The sequence below is a fragment of the Bombus vosnesenskii genome, unplaced genomic scaffold (genome assembly GCF_011952255.1).
Source record: "Bombus vosnesenskii isolate JDL3184/JDL3185 unplaced genomic scaffold, Bvos_JDL3184-5_v1.1 scf7180000013293, whole genome shotgun sequence".
In the NCBI taxonomy this organism is placed as follows: Eukaryota; Metazoa; Arthropoda; class Insecta; order Hymenoptera; family Apidae; genus Bombus; species Bombus vosnesenskii.
Genome location: NW_022882944.1, coordinates 474,727 through 493,630, shown reverse-complemented (window position 1 = coordinate 493,630; position 18,904 = coordinate 474,727). Strand labels below are relative to the sequence as shown.

The window sequence follows — 18,904 nt, the reverse complement described above, 5'->3', positions numbered from 1 at the left end:
ATACAAGACGCTATATATTTTTTATCTTGTTTTGATCTTTAGGAGAACTCTCTACACCACAAGGAAACTATTCATCGAGGAATAACCTACCTTTCGAGGAATAACACGCGTATTTCAACAGAGAAGTATACACATACAAGGATATTATAATAAAAATACATACACAAAATATATACAACATTCGCATTAAAATTCCAATCCTAAAACCGGCACGTTAATTTCGTGGAGCTGAAACATGTCGATAAAAGATACGATAAATCGTAGAAGTGAAATACTGTTAATTCAAATTTTCAATTTCGTAACCGCGATCCCTTCCTCGTCTATGCGATAGGCGAATAAATTAGACGTATTTTCCAGAATGATTAGCTAACAGAAGAAATATAGAACTATTTGCACACTTTCCTCCTTACGACCATGAAAACATCATTGTGCGAAATGTTGGCCGATAAAAAATTATAAAAACGTCTAGCGTCGTATCAATATCATGTACGTAGTTTGCGTTCATACAGATACGTTGTCACTATCTATCGACCAGCGATCTTTTATCCCTGCGATTCGTACCACCGAGCAAACGAGCGAAAAAATAGTTGATGTTATTTCATGTTACATCGCCGAAAACGAGTCTCGAGATCCTGAAGCAAAGTTCAAGTTCACCGTCTCTCCCTCGCTCACGAGCACCAGCTTAGCATAGTTCGAGCGACAAGGGTTCGACTACCGTATGGAAATACGCAAACAGAAGACGAAGAGCCATGAACGTGGATGGTAAGGCGATCGTTGAATTCCTCGATGTACATGAACTTTCTACCCGGGGTGGAGATCGACCCGGAACGACCCCGCGACGACCCAGCGACGACCCCGCGACGATCACGCTAAAAGACGAGTAAGTACACGATCCAATAACCAATGAGAGTGTCAGGCAGAGGCCCCGCTATCTAGAATCACTTGTTGGCCGATAGAGCTCGTCTTCGTATATAGTTGCAGTTGAAAAGCGAGGATCAGCCAGAGGCGCACTAGAGGTGGCGCGAATACGAGCTGCAGTCTAATAGAAGCTTACCAAGGTGGCTGAAATCGGTGGCACAGATGAGCACGTCGTCGTGAACCAATCGCCAAGATTTTCCTTTCAAAGCTCATCGTTATCGTACGACTGTGAGTACCCTTTCTATAATTCGTCCCTGAATTTTAACGCGATCGCCTCAGCACTTTTGCTCGGATTAGATCGATTCGCCATCGACTGGATGTTTCCCGCGCTTTTGAAAAATCCTCCTCTGGCGGTAAATCGAAATTATACAAACTTAGTGGAACTATCGACGTATCGTATTATCATCGTCGTCGTACTGTTTACTATCGTAAGTTTTACGCGACATTGCAAGATGACGATTCGCGTCTCCTGTCACCTCTCGATCGGTCCATCGATGTGCGATTGAAATTTCGTCCTGATTTTCCCCCATTTCGTCCCGAGTGCAAGAAAAGTTTATTTGCGATCGATACGCTTTATATTTTATATTGTGTGTATACGATGTTGAATCACGTACCCGCGTGTTCGCTCGTGACACACCTGTTCCTATATCGTACAAAAATATTTGTCATTCTTGGTTGGTTAAGATGGTGACATAGGAAACACAATACCGGTTATAGAAAGCGCGACGAACTAAATTTTCGACTTTGCTTTAGGTTTGATATATGTCGTTTCTTCGTAGCGCGGCTTTCAATGGGCAAATTTTTCGGTCGGTGAAAGCAGATCCCTCTTAAGTTGAGAAGAAAGTTGTATGTCTGAGCGACAAAACCGTGCTAGACTATTCGTGGGCGGTAATAGGAATGCGAATATCAATTTTGCAGTGATCGTCGAGTGACCTAGATTTAATAGTTATTTTAAAAAAAAACGGTAAAGCAACGGTGAACGTTGATAACGGAATACGATACGTTACAGTTTCATTATGAATGACGATATATCTTATGTTCTCCTGTTCAGGAATAACGCGATTAATCACGTTTAAACAATTCTACATCGCTATCGTCTTGTCTTTTACGATGAAACGTATTTATATAATATTGTACAATCATTTTCACGGGTGTAGTTCAATTTGTAAACCAAAATTTATTTATTTTTAAGCAAAGAAATTTCGTAACGTCGATTTAATCGAAGATCTACATCGATTTGATATCAGAGTACGAACAATTACGAATAATGATCTGAAAGTCAAGTAAAGTTCAATACCGTAGATGAAAGACGTGTCACGATCGAATGAATCGTAATCGAAGCTAGAACCATCGAACGGGACAAAAGCTTGTAAAGATGATTTCTAGTCACGTTTCTGTTTCTGTTACTTCGTTTTTATCACGCGATACTTAAAATATTAATGTTCGAATTATATCGTCAATTGTAATCACGTTTCGCTACTCGTACAACCTTTTCATAACTCGATGGAAGGATTACTTTCCTTCGATTGTTTCCTGTTTTGGGCTTCGGTGACCTAGAACGTGGAATTTCCACGCAATCACGTTCGAATATACGTTTTCGCATTCATTCTCAAATCAAATATTCCCGCTAAAAGTATTGTATTCGCTTTTATCGAACGAGCAGTATGGTGTTCAGTTTTATGCTGTAAATAATAGGTGACGCGTTCATGGCACTTTCTCGGTCGTCATCGCGCATTGTTATGCAATAGTGAACAGAATGCTTCTCGATAAACGCGGGCAAACAACAGAATACATTACCGCCAGCGTCCATTCGTACTTTGAAAACATCCGAGTATTCTGATGTTTCTACCAGTTTAACAACGTGATGTATCAATAAGACATAAACATAGTCTTCGTTTTCAACGATAATTGTTTATTGTTTTATGCGATAATGCTTCTATTAGAAATTAACAAGGTGATTCAGTTGGCCCAGAGATAATAGTCTTGATTATCTTGCAATAACAGTGATAATTATATTCAATGAAATCAAATCAAAACAACGGCAAGAGCATACATGATAAGGTTATTACAATTATTATCTGCTCTCTTAATTTTACCTGAAATAATAAAACAGCGATGCTAATGCTCGTATAATATTCTTAAATGATAATTAAACAAATTTGAACTCGTAGAGATTTTATCTGACTGTCCGTCGAAATTTTTATTTGAATAACAGATACATCGATGCATTATAAAATTCTACATTTGGTCAAAGGTTTTCATTCTCTCGTCAAAATAAATGATTATCGATAAATTAACAAAGTTTAACCCGTTCCAGTTACTAAAAATAACGCGGTTGAAAATAAGGCCAGGTAGACGGTGAACGTCTACACATACATCTAGCCTACGGTATTTATTACAGAATGATTAAACAGACGTAATGCATATAACATGTGCCTCGAAGTAACTGAATTCTTTGCAAACATCGTTCGATCGAAGAGAGGATAGTTCTCCATTTATGTCAATTAACTATTCGCTTAATAGGCATATTTCCCGTTATGTGTTCTCTGCGTAAGCAACCGTAATATTCGATTGAGAAATTTTTATAACAGTTTCGCCACAATTTGATGATTCATGTTAAACGACATTGTAACGAACCCATTTAAATGTACGATAAAACTTTAGTTTCGAGAAAGCTTTATCTTAAGCTTGGAAATAATGCTTATTTATTAATTGTCTCTTAAGAACGACGTTATTACCTAAATAATATATTTGTGTAAAAATGGATTAAGGTAGATTGGTCTTTTCTTGAGATCTTGTTTTGCTTTCGTTACATTTTTCGTAATATCAGTTGGAAATATACTTGTACCGTTTCATTTTTCAAACGATTTAATTTCACAAGATCTTACGGCTTGCGCAATGGACCAAAAATCGGAAAATATCAACACGTTATGCAAGGTGAATAGATCTCAACTATGACGAACGAACAATAATAAAACGGCCTGAGCTATGTGTTTGTAATATTTGTCACGTGCCAGTTTTACAATGTACAAGCAGGAAATGTCTTGTGACAGTCGTAAACCGCACTGATTAGCTAATCGCAACTATATTTCTTCGAGCTTCTTCTGAACTCGATCTAAAGTTCCTCTCTATGATACTGCCGTAATCTTTTGGCCTTGTTAAGTAGTTACACGCAGTGTACTTTACATAACGTTTTTAAAAGTAAACGTCGATACAACTTCGACATAGATGACTAAATATGCACATATTATCGTACGTGTTTTCCTGGCCACCTTTTTGAATAAATAGAAGAGCGTGTAGAAATATGTTATACAGATTTATAATACACGAGGTAAATCAGAAGCTTATTTTCTATGTTATTTTTGCAACTCGGTAAAGTTTATTATAAGATATATATATATAATGATAAAATTTCAACGTCGAATTAATTACCAAAAAGTCAATTATATGTATATATCTATTTTATTAATGATCAGCTGACCGGTGACAACCTTCTTTTTTGTTTATTTAATTTGTACTTTACAATTTGTCCAGCTAAACATTTAGAAAATTTTTCTAACTTAATTGCTAAATAACACGTGGATGGTTACCCCCAGCGGGATACCATCTTCGAGTTTGACTACGTGACAACCTTAACGACAGAATGGCATTGTAAAAAAAAACTAGATTTAAACTCAGATACAGAAAAGGAATTCGTTAACCATGAGTCAGTCCTCGGTGTACTGGTGGTTATGATTATACTACGATGTCTATATTTGCAATATGTATCTGAATTTTAGTTATCTCAAGGTTCGTTAGAAATAGAACGCGCACGCTTTTTCAAATTATGTACATACTAAAAAATTACCTCGAATATAGTTTTATTTAAACAACCGTTATCAATCGTTCGACCTTTTTCGTGCATTTCGATAAAAACAAGGCAGATTTGAAAATTTCGTTTGAGCGCACAAGAGATTCAGCGATGGATGCAGACAAGAAACGGTAAAGATGCCGGCCGGTCGAACGAGCACGTGATACACGCGTGACGGATAACCATTCCGTACGATCTTCGTATGGCTCGTCTCCTCCCGTTCCCCTACCTTCCTAGGGAAACGGCCGAGTTCGCTATTCCGCTCCCCACTGTACGGTTTTTACTGGCTTTCATGACGAGGTGGAAGAACGAGCAATACAGGTAGAACAATCGTGGTTCGTTTTCGTTCGAACTATCCTCTGCACTACAACAAGCACGCCACCTGGAAAATAGCGAACTTATATTTTTCATTTTTACGATCGTATGGAAGGAATTCGAGAAATGCAGGAACTCGAACAAAATGGAAATTTCACCGAGGAATGCGAATTTTTCATTTAGTCAGGCATTTCATTAGAATGTAGGCCATAGCGCATAGTACGGATATTTCTGTTTTTTCTGTACGTTTTTTTCTGATTCTGTTGCTTGTAATTGACGCGCAGACTTAAGTTATCTACATAGAATAGTGCAATTAAACACTTCACGAAGAGTTAACGCATAAAAAGTTCTATTTTCAAATACATAATAGATTATTGTCGCATGAAGGCGTATATTCTACAAATCTTACTCTCTCCAGAAAACAACTCTGACCTTGAAGTCCTGTAAAGAAATTTTGTTGATGTGATTGTTGTATTTAAATTGAAAGAGTTCTTAAGAAATTAGAATACCTTTTAAACGAAGTTTGTCTTGAAATTAATAGACAACATTTGAGATCTTTACAAGTTTAATACTGTAGTTAAAATGCGACCCTCAACTCTATTAAATAAGTCATGGTCCATGATGCTTTACAATTAGCGATGCGTTCGAACCGCTTCAAACTGTGTCAGGCAAACAACAAAACAAACGGTTATATCGATTTCTAAACACTTTTAGTTCGACAAGAATCCATAAACACTGCTCTATGATTGACATTATCAAATTGACATTACCAAAGTTTAAATTGCAAGATTTCATTTCAAGTTTCCATAATGCAAGTTTCAATTTTACCACAATGCAAGACTTTAATCGTTGCTTAAAGTCATCGCTAGTACGATCGTTTGCAAGTGTTCACGGTTTAACGTACCTAATTAATCCGTTTGAAAGCCTGCGAAACGAGAAATCGAATCGAACATTTATCGCCGTCTGCACAATGGCCTTTTATTGTTGGTACGCATGAACATAGACGCATACTGTAGTTCCATAGGGACAAGCGCATGCGCCCTGCAGGAGGACGTTCTCGGCGGGGTAGAGGGGATTAGCAGTATTCCATCGGGAGAGTCGAATTCGGGTAGTCGATCGTACAGGAAGCACGCCCAATCTGTGAGAGTTTGTTGATTATTTATTTTTTAAATTCAACGTTCCTCTGGTTGTCACTTACCGATTCTCTTTCCTATCGATCGTTCCGAATAATTAGTCCAGTAATCAGTTGGTAAATAGTGGTCAAGAATTTTCGAGTCGCGTCCAAAAAACGTTTTATCGATCGCACGGAAGATTAGCTCTGTTGTTGTTCGCCAATTTTCCAAAAAGTTAAAATTAGCGTAGGGCTCCAGCAGCCCAACTATTCTATTTTCAAACGGAAAAATGGGCGTGGACGTGTTCACCTTCCTGTATGAAAACTTGCGAGTCGATCATTTCAAGAAGTCATATTTAGGTAAGTTATGATTAGTTGTAATGTCGCCATTAACGTAGCCATTGAATTATGCAGAAAGTGGGAGCAACCATTAAAAAAAAGAATTCACACTGAAAGCGCGAAACTTCGTTACGTTCATACGCAAAGTGTAGCACTTTTTCTAATTTTAATTCGATTTTTTAGTGTCATTTTAGGAATATTTGTTTAATATAAACTTTATAGATAGTGCAAATTTGATTATGTGGAAAGTATATTTCGAAAACAGCGTTCTCCCGGTTTGGAGAATATGACGTGATAAAACAGATAATTAAGGAAGTAGATAGATGCGAAATTGCAATTTTATGACGGTAGGTCGGGTAGTCGTTAAAACCTTTTTTCGAATCGATGTAACAGTAATGACAAGTGGATGTGGATAGAAATGAGTATGTATATCGTCTGCGTTTATTGACATAAGCAGATGTTACGATGTTTAACTTTACTATAGGGATAGTGAACATTTAAAAGGTTGGTCAACATGTCGCAATCAAGAAAGTGTTACTAGTTACTAAGTGATAAGATATATCGGTTAATTGTTGATAGGAGAACGTTTTTTTACTTTTTCTTTTACTTTTTCTTCTTAATTTTTATCATTCATATACGTATTACTACAGATCAGTTTGGAAGAATTAGTTGAAAGAAAAAACGTTTGCATTTAACTCAAGATATTTATGGGTTTGACATTTGATCTCTCCTACGTCAACAGACTTTCGTGTATTCAAACAACTTTGTTTAGAAGCGAGGAGTTCTGAAACCTATACGGCAAAGTTTAGTACCTTACTACATCTTGCACAACACAATCGGAACAATAAAATTCTAATCTCCTTAATAAACACGCTCAAATATACGTCTCAATTACGTACATCCTTTTTGTCACGCGTGAGTTTATATTCTCAATTATTTAGTTTTAGCTACATTAGTATTTGACGTATTGATACAGCTTCCTACATTTGGAAATTATTTACCGTAACATATCTTCGTGGATTTATATGATAATATACAAAAATCAGATATTTGGTAATAACGCGTGCACATGTTTACATAAAAAAATCTCGAAAACTTACACTGTAAATATTGATAAAGGAATACCTATATTACCAATAACATTTGATCAGTTGACCCTTGTTACTTTACTTTTATTTATTCGACATAATAATTAAAATCTTAACTTTATATATAAAAAGTATGCTGCTGGGATCAGAAATGGTCACAGATCGTGGAATATCAAGTTGCTGCATCTGCACTTGCTCCGAATTTCTAATCAATACTCCGACGTTAAACTTCCGATAAGGATGTTTTGACGTCAGAAACAGAAGGTTAAAAGTCTCGTTTAATAATATGAAAGGGCAAACATGTAAGTTTTAAACATAAAGTTCAATATTAATCTTTGACTGAAGATTTAAAATACATAATAATAATTCTCAATTTTTTCGAAGAGTCTAGAATCACGAGAGTCGTTGAGAAGCGTTGAAAAATCTAAATAGAATCAACCCGATAGGAATCTGTATACTTTTACAATTTATTTTCATTATATAAATTGTTTGAAGTGAAATTCGAGAAATGAAAGTTGACTTGATCATTTTTATGGAAAATTTCACGTCGATAAAGGAGATCGCGTAATCCACATAGTTGTTTCAGTTTTCAGTCATCGATTTTGATGTCGCTGTAATTTCCCTATTAATATTAATAGGTGTAGGATTAGAAGCTGGGTTATTCGAACGGAAAATGTGCAAGATTTCTATTTCAGATGTCGCTTTCACAGAAAGTAGACTTCCATTGAATATAAAAAATTAACGTAAAGAATTAAAATTAATTGGTAAATCTCTCAAATGTACATATAATTTTCGAGATAAAATTAATCGCCACATATTCTTTGCATTCGGTGGATCTTAGTCGTTCTCTGTATTTCGACTGTTAATAAGTTATCGAAAAAGGAAGTGCCAAGAGGAGTCCTAAAAGCGGTATAACGATCTCGCGAGTACATGCGAAAACGTTTTATGATATTTTCAAGGATAACTTTTAAAATATCAAATGACGATATTTTCAAAATGAAATAGTCTCGTTTTTCAAGTAACGAAACGTAGGATATGCTTTTATAAAATTCATTTACAGTTTGAGTATGAACTTCCGTTAAACTAGTTGCTGTTCTTGTTTGATTACAAATACTCTTGACCAACGATTCCATAAATTTCTCAATTTTCTTAATTGAACGTCATTGCCGTAGCCTTTGTACCAAGAGTTCAATTGATAGATACACTCGTGATTCATGACTGTACTTATTTCAGTTCCAATTGATTTAACACTCTCTTACTTATAACTGCGCTCGTCCATTAGACGCATTGATCCGGTAACACAGTCCTTAATCCTTATTCTTAATTCGTGTGACAGCCCAACGATAATAGTTCAATCATCATATATTTTTCGATTTTCGAAAACGAAATTTTTGTTTAATAAATATCACACGTTTTTCTGCAATATTAGGTTATCTATGTATAATTATTAAAATACACGTATAATGTATACGAGAAGTAATTTTACAAAACAATTTATTTTTCACGAAACAAATAGCACAATCTATTAATCTTGTACAAGAAGAGTATAATAAGATCGAAATAAGAAATATTAGATTTATTATTTACTATCGACTGTAACCATTGTATCGTATGTAGAATGAGTAGTAGGTTTTGTAAGGAAATAATAGGTACGCAACATGTTTTGTTTCATAATACTTTTGGGACTTATATTATTTGGGAACTTTTGGGACAACCTAATACATCGATTTATATAGTGAGTATTCATTCGCCTACCTACATGTTGTTCCCTTGTGTAAATATCGGTACTGCGCAGGACAGGAAGGCCACAGTGAAAGCAGTGGAAAAGTACTGGGTTGTTGGTAGGGTCCATAAACGTGCCATATACGGTTTAAGGGTTTGGAGGGTACCTTACAGATAAGAAAAAGGACAATTGTAGACAGAGATAGAGTTCCTGGATTTACAATATCGTCTACCTTTTGTATCCATAAATGCCTCGGTGAATTTTGCACTGAATACAAACATCTTTTCAAACAAACATGTATGTATTTTTAAATATGGGAAATTAAGGAAATCATGAGAGAAGTGAGTCGATTTAGGATAGTTGAATACAGGACAATGCTAACATTTCCGCACGAATCTGAAATATGTATTTCTGCTGAAAAATTTTCTAGGAATTTACGTTGCAACGAAATAAATTTAATACAGGGCGTAGGAGGTTAATGGTCATCTGACCACGATGAATAATCCTCCATTTATTATAAATCAACGATTTATTGCCAGTAACTGTCGAGAATATACAAATTCTTGTTTCTAACGGGACTCAAGAAATTTTCAATTCATCAGTCGAACGCAAACAAATTTCTAACTGAAAGAATGAATGGTCAGCTTGCGTTTAACGGTATTTTCGTGCAAATTGAAAGCATACCAACAAACATTTACCAGCAAACTTTTGATTTCGTGTCATGTTGAAAGATAACTTATGGAAGTTGTAATTTTTCACGACTTTGTTTTCAAACAAAAACCGATAAACTATTAAGTTTATAAAAACTCGAGTGCTTCAGCTAAGCTGAAACTCGAGAAGTCGCAATAACAACGACCACGTGAAAGCCGCTCTCAATTTCACGAAGCAAGAAAGATATCGACTATCGCTACTTTACTTGCGTATCCAAGATCGATCGATGACACGCGAGAATATTCTCAATTATTAGGGATTCGAATCGTTTTTCGAAGACGTCGTATCATACGGAACACGTGTTTCCACATCCCCGTTTAGTAAACAGAAAATCATGCGACGAAGAATCGGCCAGCGATAACCTGGAACGGCTGGAACACGCTTACGAGTTGGCATGCAGCGAGAAACGAGCGGTGGGGAAGCCGAACGAGCACGTGTTCATCGAGTGATAGAAGTCTTTTTCTTCGACCGAATAAGGTGACCCTATCCTGATAGTGGGGTCTGGCGAATGAACGAGCGAGCGAGTAAACACATACACACTTACACGGGCAAGTCGTAAAATCAAGAGAATGACTAGCGCTAGCAAAACGAAGACGGAAAATTTATGTTGTACCGTAATGTATGTATGAGGGAGAAAGCAATAGAAAAATCAAGAGATTGTAGTTAAACAAAGATGGAAATACGCAACGTACAGATAGATGAGCTCAGGTATAGCAGTGGTGGGAGTTGATCATCGCCGTGTACCGTGCGTAGGAGAGAAATCGAAGTACACAAGCGAACGAGTGGAAGCATGATAAAATGTGCAAGGTTGTGTTATTGTACGTGTGCCGTCTGCGCGCACGTATGTGTATGAGAAGGGAGAAAGAGAGAGAGAGGGAGCGAGAGAGGGGTTAAGGAAGGATTGAAAGAGATTTATGCACGGTTTTGTATACAAGATAGATCTTGCGAAGATCGTTAAGGCAAAGAAAGATAGTAGGAGCACGAAATTTTTCTTAGGAAAAAAAGAGGCATATAAAGACGTACGTAATATAAACGTGTGCGGGATACCAACGGAGGTGAGAGTAAGACAGTCTAAATGCATGGAACGCAGAATGAAAAAAGCAAAAAAGTCACATAAGTTGCTGAGTGTAAGAGGAGGATGCCATGAATTTGTCGTGAAGGTACATACGCAGTTACATAACGCGCAAACAATCCTGCATTATCTATCGCACGAAACATTAAACGGGATACAATTATGCATTATAACTAATAGCATCGTAGAGCGTGAGAAGATTTTTGATTTATAATTTGTACTATTTTTAGGAGCACAAGCTTGCATAGTGCAGTCATCTTATCAGTGTGTACACACCTTAATGCACGCGCTTGAACGAGCAAACAAGAGAGAGACGCGCGCCTGTACGAGCGAATGAAACGGAAATAGTGTGAGCCTGTTGCGAGAGTATTGAACGTTTCGCGAAGGAAAAAAGGATAAAACTCCCATACATATATGAACTTCGGAGCAAGACGAGCGTTTAACTAGATGCGTTGCTTTCGACAAATGAAAGAGCTTCACATTAATCCACTGTAAGAAACGTTCTCGTGTAGTCCAACGTATAGAAACTGTGAAGGAGCGAGAGAGAGAGACGTTCGTATGGAGTGTGAATGAGAAAGATGGAACATTGTGAGAGTGTGTAAGATTCTGAATGTGGTAAGCGGGCACATGAGAGGGGGCAACATAGAAAAGAGAGAGACGATAGAGAGAATTGTGCAGTCTGCAGCGCGGTGTCGTGCTCGCGTTCAGTTTCCTTCGCTAACTTGTATACCGTTCAATCTTCGGTTCATCTTCGGCAGCTAGTTTTCGTGAGCGCAGCGCGTCCGCAAATATTTTTTTCACTCGTGTGAGTTGTCAGAGGTGAACGCACCTGTACGAGCAGCTTTCAACGAGAAGCTATCGTAGAAAGTTTATGAACGAAATCCCTCTAATTCGTTGAACTTGACATTTTATCGAAAGAGAGATATTTTCAATTCGTCGAGTAATTAATCGGATTCGTGTTGGCGCGAGAATTATCAAAGGTTCGCGTTGAATGTGTGGAAAGTATCGTTTTTAACGCGAACACAGCTGTCTCGCTTTTGCGTGTTGAAAATGTTCCTCGTTGTGCCGGCTGACAACAATCGTTGGGCCTATACGATGCATGGATTGGAGAAGCCCATGGATCACGTGTCCGGTAATGTTGTGTTACTCACATTTTTCATATCCGACGATCATAAACGATTCTTATTAGCCGATATACATACATAGTATGTATTGTACTGCATGTAAGAAATCTGTATGGCTCTTAGTGATTCTTTTGCGGCCTTTAATGCAAAAACGAACGAAAATTGTAAATAGCATTTTAGGTACTATCGGTGAAAGATATATGTATATACATAGCAAGGTCATAAAATTAACCAGGAAACAGAAATTTCCGCAGATCTAAAAGGAGATACCGATGGCCAAAGCGTATAGATCTTAGCTGCGGCCAAATCAATCGATGCTCTTATTTCAAGTTTTAAATTATGACTTCAGTATGTTTCTTGCGTGAAGAAATTCAGACAGGCGTAACCAGTGTAGATAGTTCTTGCGGTTTGAGACATAGTTCTTAGCAATATGGCATTTATATAGAATATAATTATTTTCTAGGGAATTGCACTCTTTCACCTTGTGCTTACGTTATTTTAACAATCACTGCCATCATATTATTGAATGCAAGTCGCCAAAATGGTAAATTGGCTATCAGTATGACTTACGTTGTTATAACAAGTAAAAATGGAATATCAATTTATCTAGAATATGTCGAATACGTATTAAGACGTAAGCCTGCTGGATGAAAATGAATAGTAATATTGATTGCTCTTATCAGCGGTGTTATCTAGGTCAAGCTACAAATTTTTAAAACACTCGATTGTTTATCAATGTTATGGCTGTAGGATTTTAACGTAATACGAAATATGACGTAGAAAATAAGATCTTTGACTCGTATGACTCACTCGCAGGAAAATATTGTGACTAATTACGCAATAAAATTGAAATTTTTTGCTTAATTCAGTATGAGATATAACATATTCTATTACGATCATTTGACTATCTGTCTTAAAATTATCTAATTATTGAACTGTTTCAGAATTAGCTAACTATTTAACAATCTTTTTAATTATCTGTTTAACTAGTTTAAACGTAATAAAAACAGTGACATGTTGCCATTAAGTGGAACACTCAGCGGAGAAGTGAATTGCCATGTTATTTTCAGAGAGTGAAAATAATTTTGGAGAAAAATAAAATACGTAGGAAGAAATTTATTGGTGTACACTATTGGATAACAGAAAAATGTGGTAAAAGAAACGACTAAATATTTTATCCATGAAATATCTATTTTGGTATGAAGCAGTAGTAAAGACAAAATGTTTTAAGTATTAATTTTACAACGTACAGACCATATAAATTAATGAAATGTTGAATGAAAAATATGTGCAGTCTGTCATTATTATATATACACATGTGCAAGAATATAATTTGAAATATGAAAAAAGTATATAGGAGAAGATATTTAAGCAAAAAATTTTGTAATACACCTGACGTTCATTTTGCATTAGTAAATATGTAGCCAAGCAATTTCAATGCGATACACAGACACGCAATGAAAAGAATATCTTAACAGGTGGTCTTTACCACGTTACCTATGACTTGTTTTTATTCGACTAGGTATGTATTCTTCCATTGCATTTTTTAGAAATTTTCAATGATTCTGAAAATTAATTTCTCTTAATATTAATATTCAAAAGCTAGTCAGCGATAGTACGTAATTATTCATTCGAACCTAACAAATTACTGTTTTCAATTATCTTGCGTATTTCCCTGTTGATATCATTAAAACGTGAGATCTATTCCAATCGTAATCTACTTCATAGTATCGTTTGTTTTGCTTCATCTTTTTCTCAAGCTTTAGATATTTTTTGTACTTGGATAATACGTAGTTCTTATCTGTATAGGAATAAAAAGTGCTCTGTTCAAAAGAATAAGTATCTTTAGTAGATTATATGGAAATCTAGATACACGTACAATACAATTCATACAAGGTAAACATACGATATCTTTTTCAATGGGCGATTATAGTAATTGTAGATAATAAAAAATGTGAAAAATCCGTTACTAATATTTCAAGCAAATGAAGATAATTTTTATTACGTTTAATGAACGAATCGTCAAGTACTACAACAGCAGTGTTGCTCAAAGTAATTACATGATTGAGACTTTACGTGACACGAATAATTGCAAGATATAGTAATATCAAGTAGGCATTACATTTGTTTGTTCGTTTATCCTTGGAACTTCGAATTTTCAACACACTCTATATGTTTAATAGTGATCGAATTACAAGCTTTTTCGAAGTATGATAAAAGAAGGAAAACGAATGAATAAAGAGAATATGACGGATGGTTCGGTTCAGTAATTTGCATGTAAGAAAAATATTTGTGCCGGTTGTTGTTCAATATTCATCATGCCGGATACGTCGTAGAATACGCTGGATTCGATGTGTCGAGCAATACAAACGAGTTATCTCAAATGCCAGTTATACAATACCATCTCGGGAATTAATTTAAATTACTTAATAGCAAAACGGTAACTGTATGCATAGAGCTTGTGGTTCGTTATAACGCAATTATTGTCAGATATTTTCAATATTTACTCGCTGTAACACGAGGTGCTATGACGTAACGAGACTCGATTTTAAAACGTTTGACGGGAAACAGGCGTGGAGATCGCGTTTTACTGGAATACGAGGCATCTCGCAAGTTATAAATATCTCGCGAAATTTTCTTAAAGGTCGGGGCAACCGACGAAAAGAACGAAAGGTGAGTCTGCCTAATCCTATCTGGCTCGTGAGTCACTTTTCGGTGCCGTGTTGTGAATCGAAACGCGGAGGTACAGGGTGGCTCGATTCCAAACAGCACTTCCGAGTTCGACTCTATTTTTGTTCTCGTGAGGGCGAGAGTGGCGATCAGGGTGCGTAGCCTCGAATGAATCATCCTGTACTATGACAATGCTAAATTTAAACCCGACTACTTTCGTTGAAAAGTTATTTTGACGATAAGGATATATCTACGTTTAAAGAGTGAGATAGGAGAGAAGGAAAAGGATCGAATATAGTTTCCTTCAGAAGTACCATGGTGCATGGTCCATGGTACATGTTTTCAGAGTTTACATTGGCACGAACAGGAAAATAGAGGCGATTAGATAATAATTTGGATGTATACGTACGACGGAGATACTTTGATATTTTACTTAAGTTTTACGAAATGACGATAGTAGCGAACAGTATTAGCGATAGTAGCGAGAAAGAAGATGGTTGGTTTCTGGTTTTTCACTGCTCTTTCATCTGGATTATGGTATTTATGCTAAACTATTTTTGGAATTCTATCTTAAAGAAACAGCTAGATCGTTCATTCTGGAAAATGCTCAATTTACGCTTATTTATAACGCTGTTCCAGTAAAAGATTGCTATTTCCTGAAAGAGAAGCGAGATATCGAAATTGAATCGTTACCAGTTACACGTAACGTTTAAAATTTACGTCCGATGTATGTATCTTGGTTTATTTTGGCTTAGAAATAGGATTTGGTTTGCATTTCTTCGTACCCATTCATCGCAATCATATATTTTTCCTATGTTTAACGCGTGGCAGAATAAGAAAATAGAATTTGTAATGTAGCTCATTCATAGTCACGAAAGTTCAATATTTGCCTTCTTTCTTCAGAGAAAATTTACTTTTATCTGTCAATTGTTTATGAAAGACTTAAGGCGTTTAGGCGTTCGCACGAGAAGATGTTTAACCTTTATTCTACATTTTTTACACCTTCTTCGTACACGGAACGTGTTATTTCAATCTTACCAGCTGTGGCTGTCCTAGAAAAAGTAGTTGTTGCTATACAAGAGTAGTGAGAGCCAGACGTTAGAACCGTGAAGTATAAAGTGAAAGTGAAAACCGTGCAAGTTGTCTACGCAAATGCGTGAATTAGCATCCGTATGATCTGAATAAGAAGACAAAAATCAAGTAGATCCATACCTATGAAAGTAATCTATTATGTCAATATCGTTTTCTATCGATGTTTTACGAAAAAATGATAAATTTTATACGTTTCTTTTTATTTTTATAATCGTTCAGATTTGTCCGTGTTATCGCTACAAGTATAACGAGCAGATACGTTTCATCGGTGCGTGTTATCGATTATTGATCGATGCTTATTGTGTGCAATTTATATACATAATACGGCTGAATGGTAAATTCCGCTCTGGTTTTATAATGGGTTAATTCCGTTCTAGGATAATTGATATCTTGATGATAGCAGCGATATCAGTAGGTTGAAAAATACACTTTGTTCCAGTATATCGTAAAAGATATAGTACGAGTATTCTTGTATTGTTTAGGTATTAATAAATACAAATCGACATAAAAGTATTTACTTTGAAGATATGAAATGAAAGATACATTGGATAATTGGTTTAGCGTTAAACTTCAACACGTTCTTTTGTTTTTCAAATAAAATACAATTTATTGCCACGCACCACGTTCGACAGTGAAAATCGAAGGGAATAATTTTAGATTTTTATTTGTTTCGAGATGTTTCTTCGTCTTTCTCAAGATCAGTATGCGGTTGTAGAACATTTCCTGTTTTTTTTAAGACATACATAAATATTATGACGAAAATGTCGAAAGCGCGCAAACATTTAAAGTATCTATAAATTATTTAAAAAAAAATTCTGCAATTATTTAGAACCTCACCGACTTCGATGATTCTTGAATATGTCGTAGAAATCAACATTTTCAACAACTTTCCACATATACATGAAAATATTTTTGATATCTTTACTTTGATGCGCGTTGAGTGCCGTTTAGGGTTTCCATTAGACTTATGTAGATACCCGGCATGATTATATTACGTGTTTACAACGCCATGAGTTTACAATCTCGCATTTCGATCTGTCTGTAAACACAGAATGAGTCAAGAGAAGATTTTTAGTTACGCATAATGGATATTCGAGCGGAGTAAAAAGTTTAACCTAAACTTAAATCAAGGAGGTCACAGAGGTCATCGGGCTTCTTCATTTCACTTGAAATTACCGGATGGAAATTACATGAAAACTTTTTTTAACCGCTAGCCAGCATAATGATGTATATCGGATTAAGTTCGAGTTAGGTACGAGGCAACGTTAACTACAGTCGCATTTCTTTCTTATCTGCCTTTCACAAATTGAAACTTGAGATATGTAAATTCATCGCGACCCAGGCATATAATGTGTATATGTAATTATGTCTGTAGATAAGTCTAAGCCAAACCTAAGCGACATCCAACGCGTATCAAGGTTACAACGCAAAAATATTTTCATGAATATCTCGGAAACTAAGGCTGAGCGGAGAATTATATGCGCGGGAAAAAATTGTTGAAAATGTTGATCTGTAGAAGATATTAAAAAATCCACAAATCGGTGAGGCGATGATACTTCTAAATAATTATTGCCAAAAATTCTACTTACGTACATATGTGATTCTGTACGACTGCATTTGTACACTTATCGTTCTAACGTTTTGTATATGCATATTATGCTAATCACGTAGCCACTCGTGAATGAATCATTGATCGGTAATGTTATCAATATCATCATCCCAGCACGATTACGATTTTATCGTAGTCGCAATTATAACAATTTGGAAGCGTTATAATCGTAACACGTTGCTCGGATTCTATTTTCGTTCGAGTCGGATCACCTGTAGATTACGAAACGGCAGGAAGATAAATGAAAAGATGGAAAATAATAGGATGTGTAACGGCTCGAAGCTATGAAAATACATTAGCAAAATACTAGACGCAAATAGAATAAAGGCGCCACAGATTTGCGATTGTTGTTTCGTATGTATGTCGATTATGAAGCGTGATTAAAGTCAAGGAAGTATCAAGAACGTAGAAACTGTGCAATTAGGAATCGGACTGCGTAGTCTTGGAAATAACGTGGCATGAAAAATGCTCCACTGGAAAATAAACGCAGTATTTATCTCACAAATCTCGAACCTACACTTTCCTGATAAACGTGTAATCAAACACATAAATCTTACACGTCGATCTTCTCTATGGTATAAATAGAAAAGAAAAAAATGTTCCAATGGTAGTTCTAGGAAAACAAGCTGGCTAGACAGTCGATGCATAGATTTTATGTGAATAGTAAAGCGAACAAAATTGACAGTAGAGGCGTAGCAGTGTGCGTGTTTCGTTCTTTTCTTTGAAAATTATCGCTAGTGGAAACAGCGAACGTTTGAACGAGTTCGGCGAACTTAAATAAATTAGAAGACTTTGATGTCTTAGGAAATCTGTATGTTTCAAAGTAACCGGTCGTTTTATACAATTATTTATGGTTTCATCACGAAGGTGTTTGCACGACTCATTTCAAAAGTCGTAAGTAACATTTCCAGAATTACTATCGTTTTTTGTTTATATTTTCTTGTAAACGAAAACTTTATGTACATCATCGTGGCGTTGATAAGAAATCTGATAATGATTTGTTTTTCTCTTTAATTTTTTAAACCTATTTATACATTTACGAGCAAGTCGTAGCAACTAGATAGAATAATAGTAGACGAAAGCTTGATTGACAATTTAATTTTTTTAATCGATAGGATCTTCGAGCGTTTCAATTCGACAGCCAGATCGAACCTCGAGGTTTCGTCTGACTATTTGAGCCACAGAATTGGTAGCATATCGAGATCATTTTGTTCGTGTCACCTATTTTGCTTGATATTTGTCTAATTTCAGTCTCTTATCATATGTTATAAAAAAAAAGACG

The 18,904-nt window shown here is 35.8% G+C and overlaps 1 protein-coding gene and 1 long non-coding RNA gene across 5 annotated transcripts in view; one reads left to right on the top strand and one right to left on the bottom strand.

The window, feature by feature from the left end:
- Positions 1-988: 988 nt before the first annotated feature.
- LOC117232815 (peroxidase-like) overlaps positions 989-18,904 on the top strand; it is a 33,294-nt gene continuing 15,378 nt past the window's right edge. For 2 of the 4 annotated variants that reach the window (XM_033492494.1, XM_033492492.1), the window contains exon 1: positions 12,056-12,259. In XM_033492494.1, coding sequence (XP_033348385.1) covers positions 12,178-12,259 — 82 coding nt within the window. In that variant the 5' untranslated portion in view covers positions 12,056-12,177. Of the gene's footprint in view, positions 1,147-6,327; positions 6,555-12,055; positions 12,260-18,904 lie in introns of those variants that run through there. The other 2 variants (XM_033492495.1, XM_033492493.1) reach the window with 2 other exon arrangements.
- LOC117232828 lies at positions 4,494-6,070 on the bottom strand. The gene is made up of 3 exons (XR_004493193.1): positions 5,988-6,070; positions 5,593-5,742; positions 4,494-5,524 (listed from the first exon to the last, which is right to left on the bottom strand). It is a non-coding gene; the product is annotated as an uncharacterized LOC117232828 (long non-coding RNA).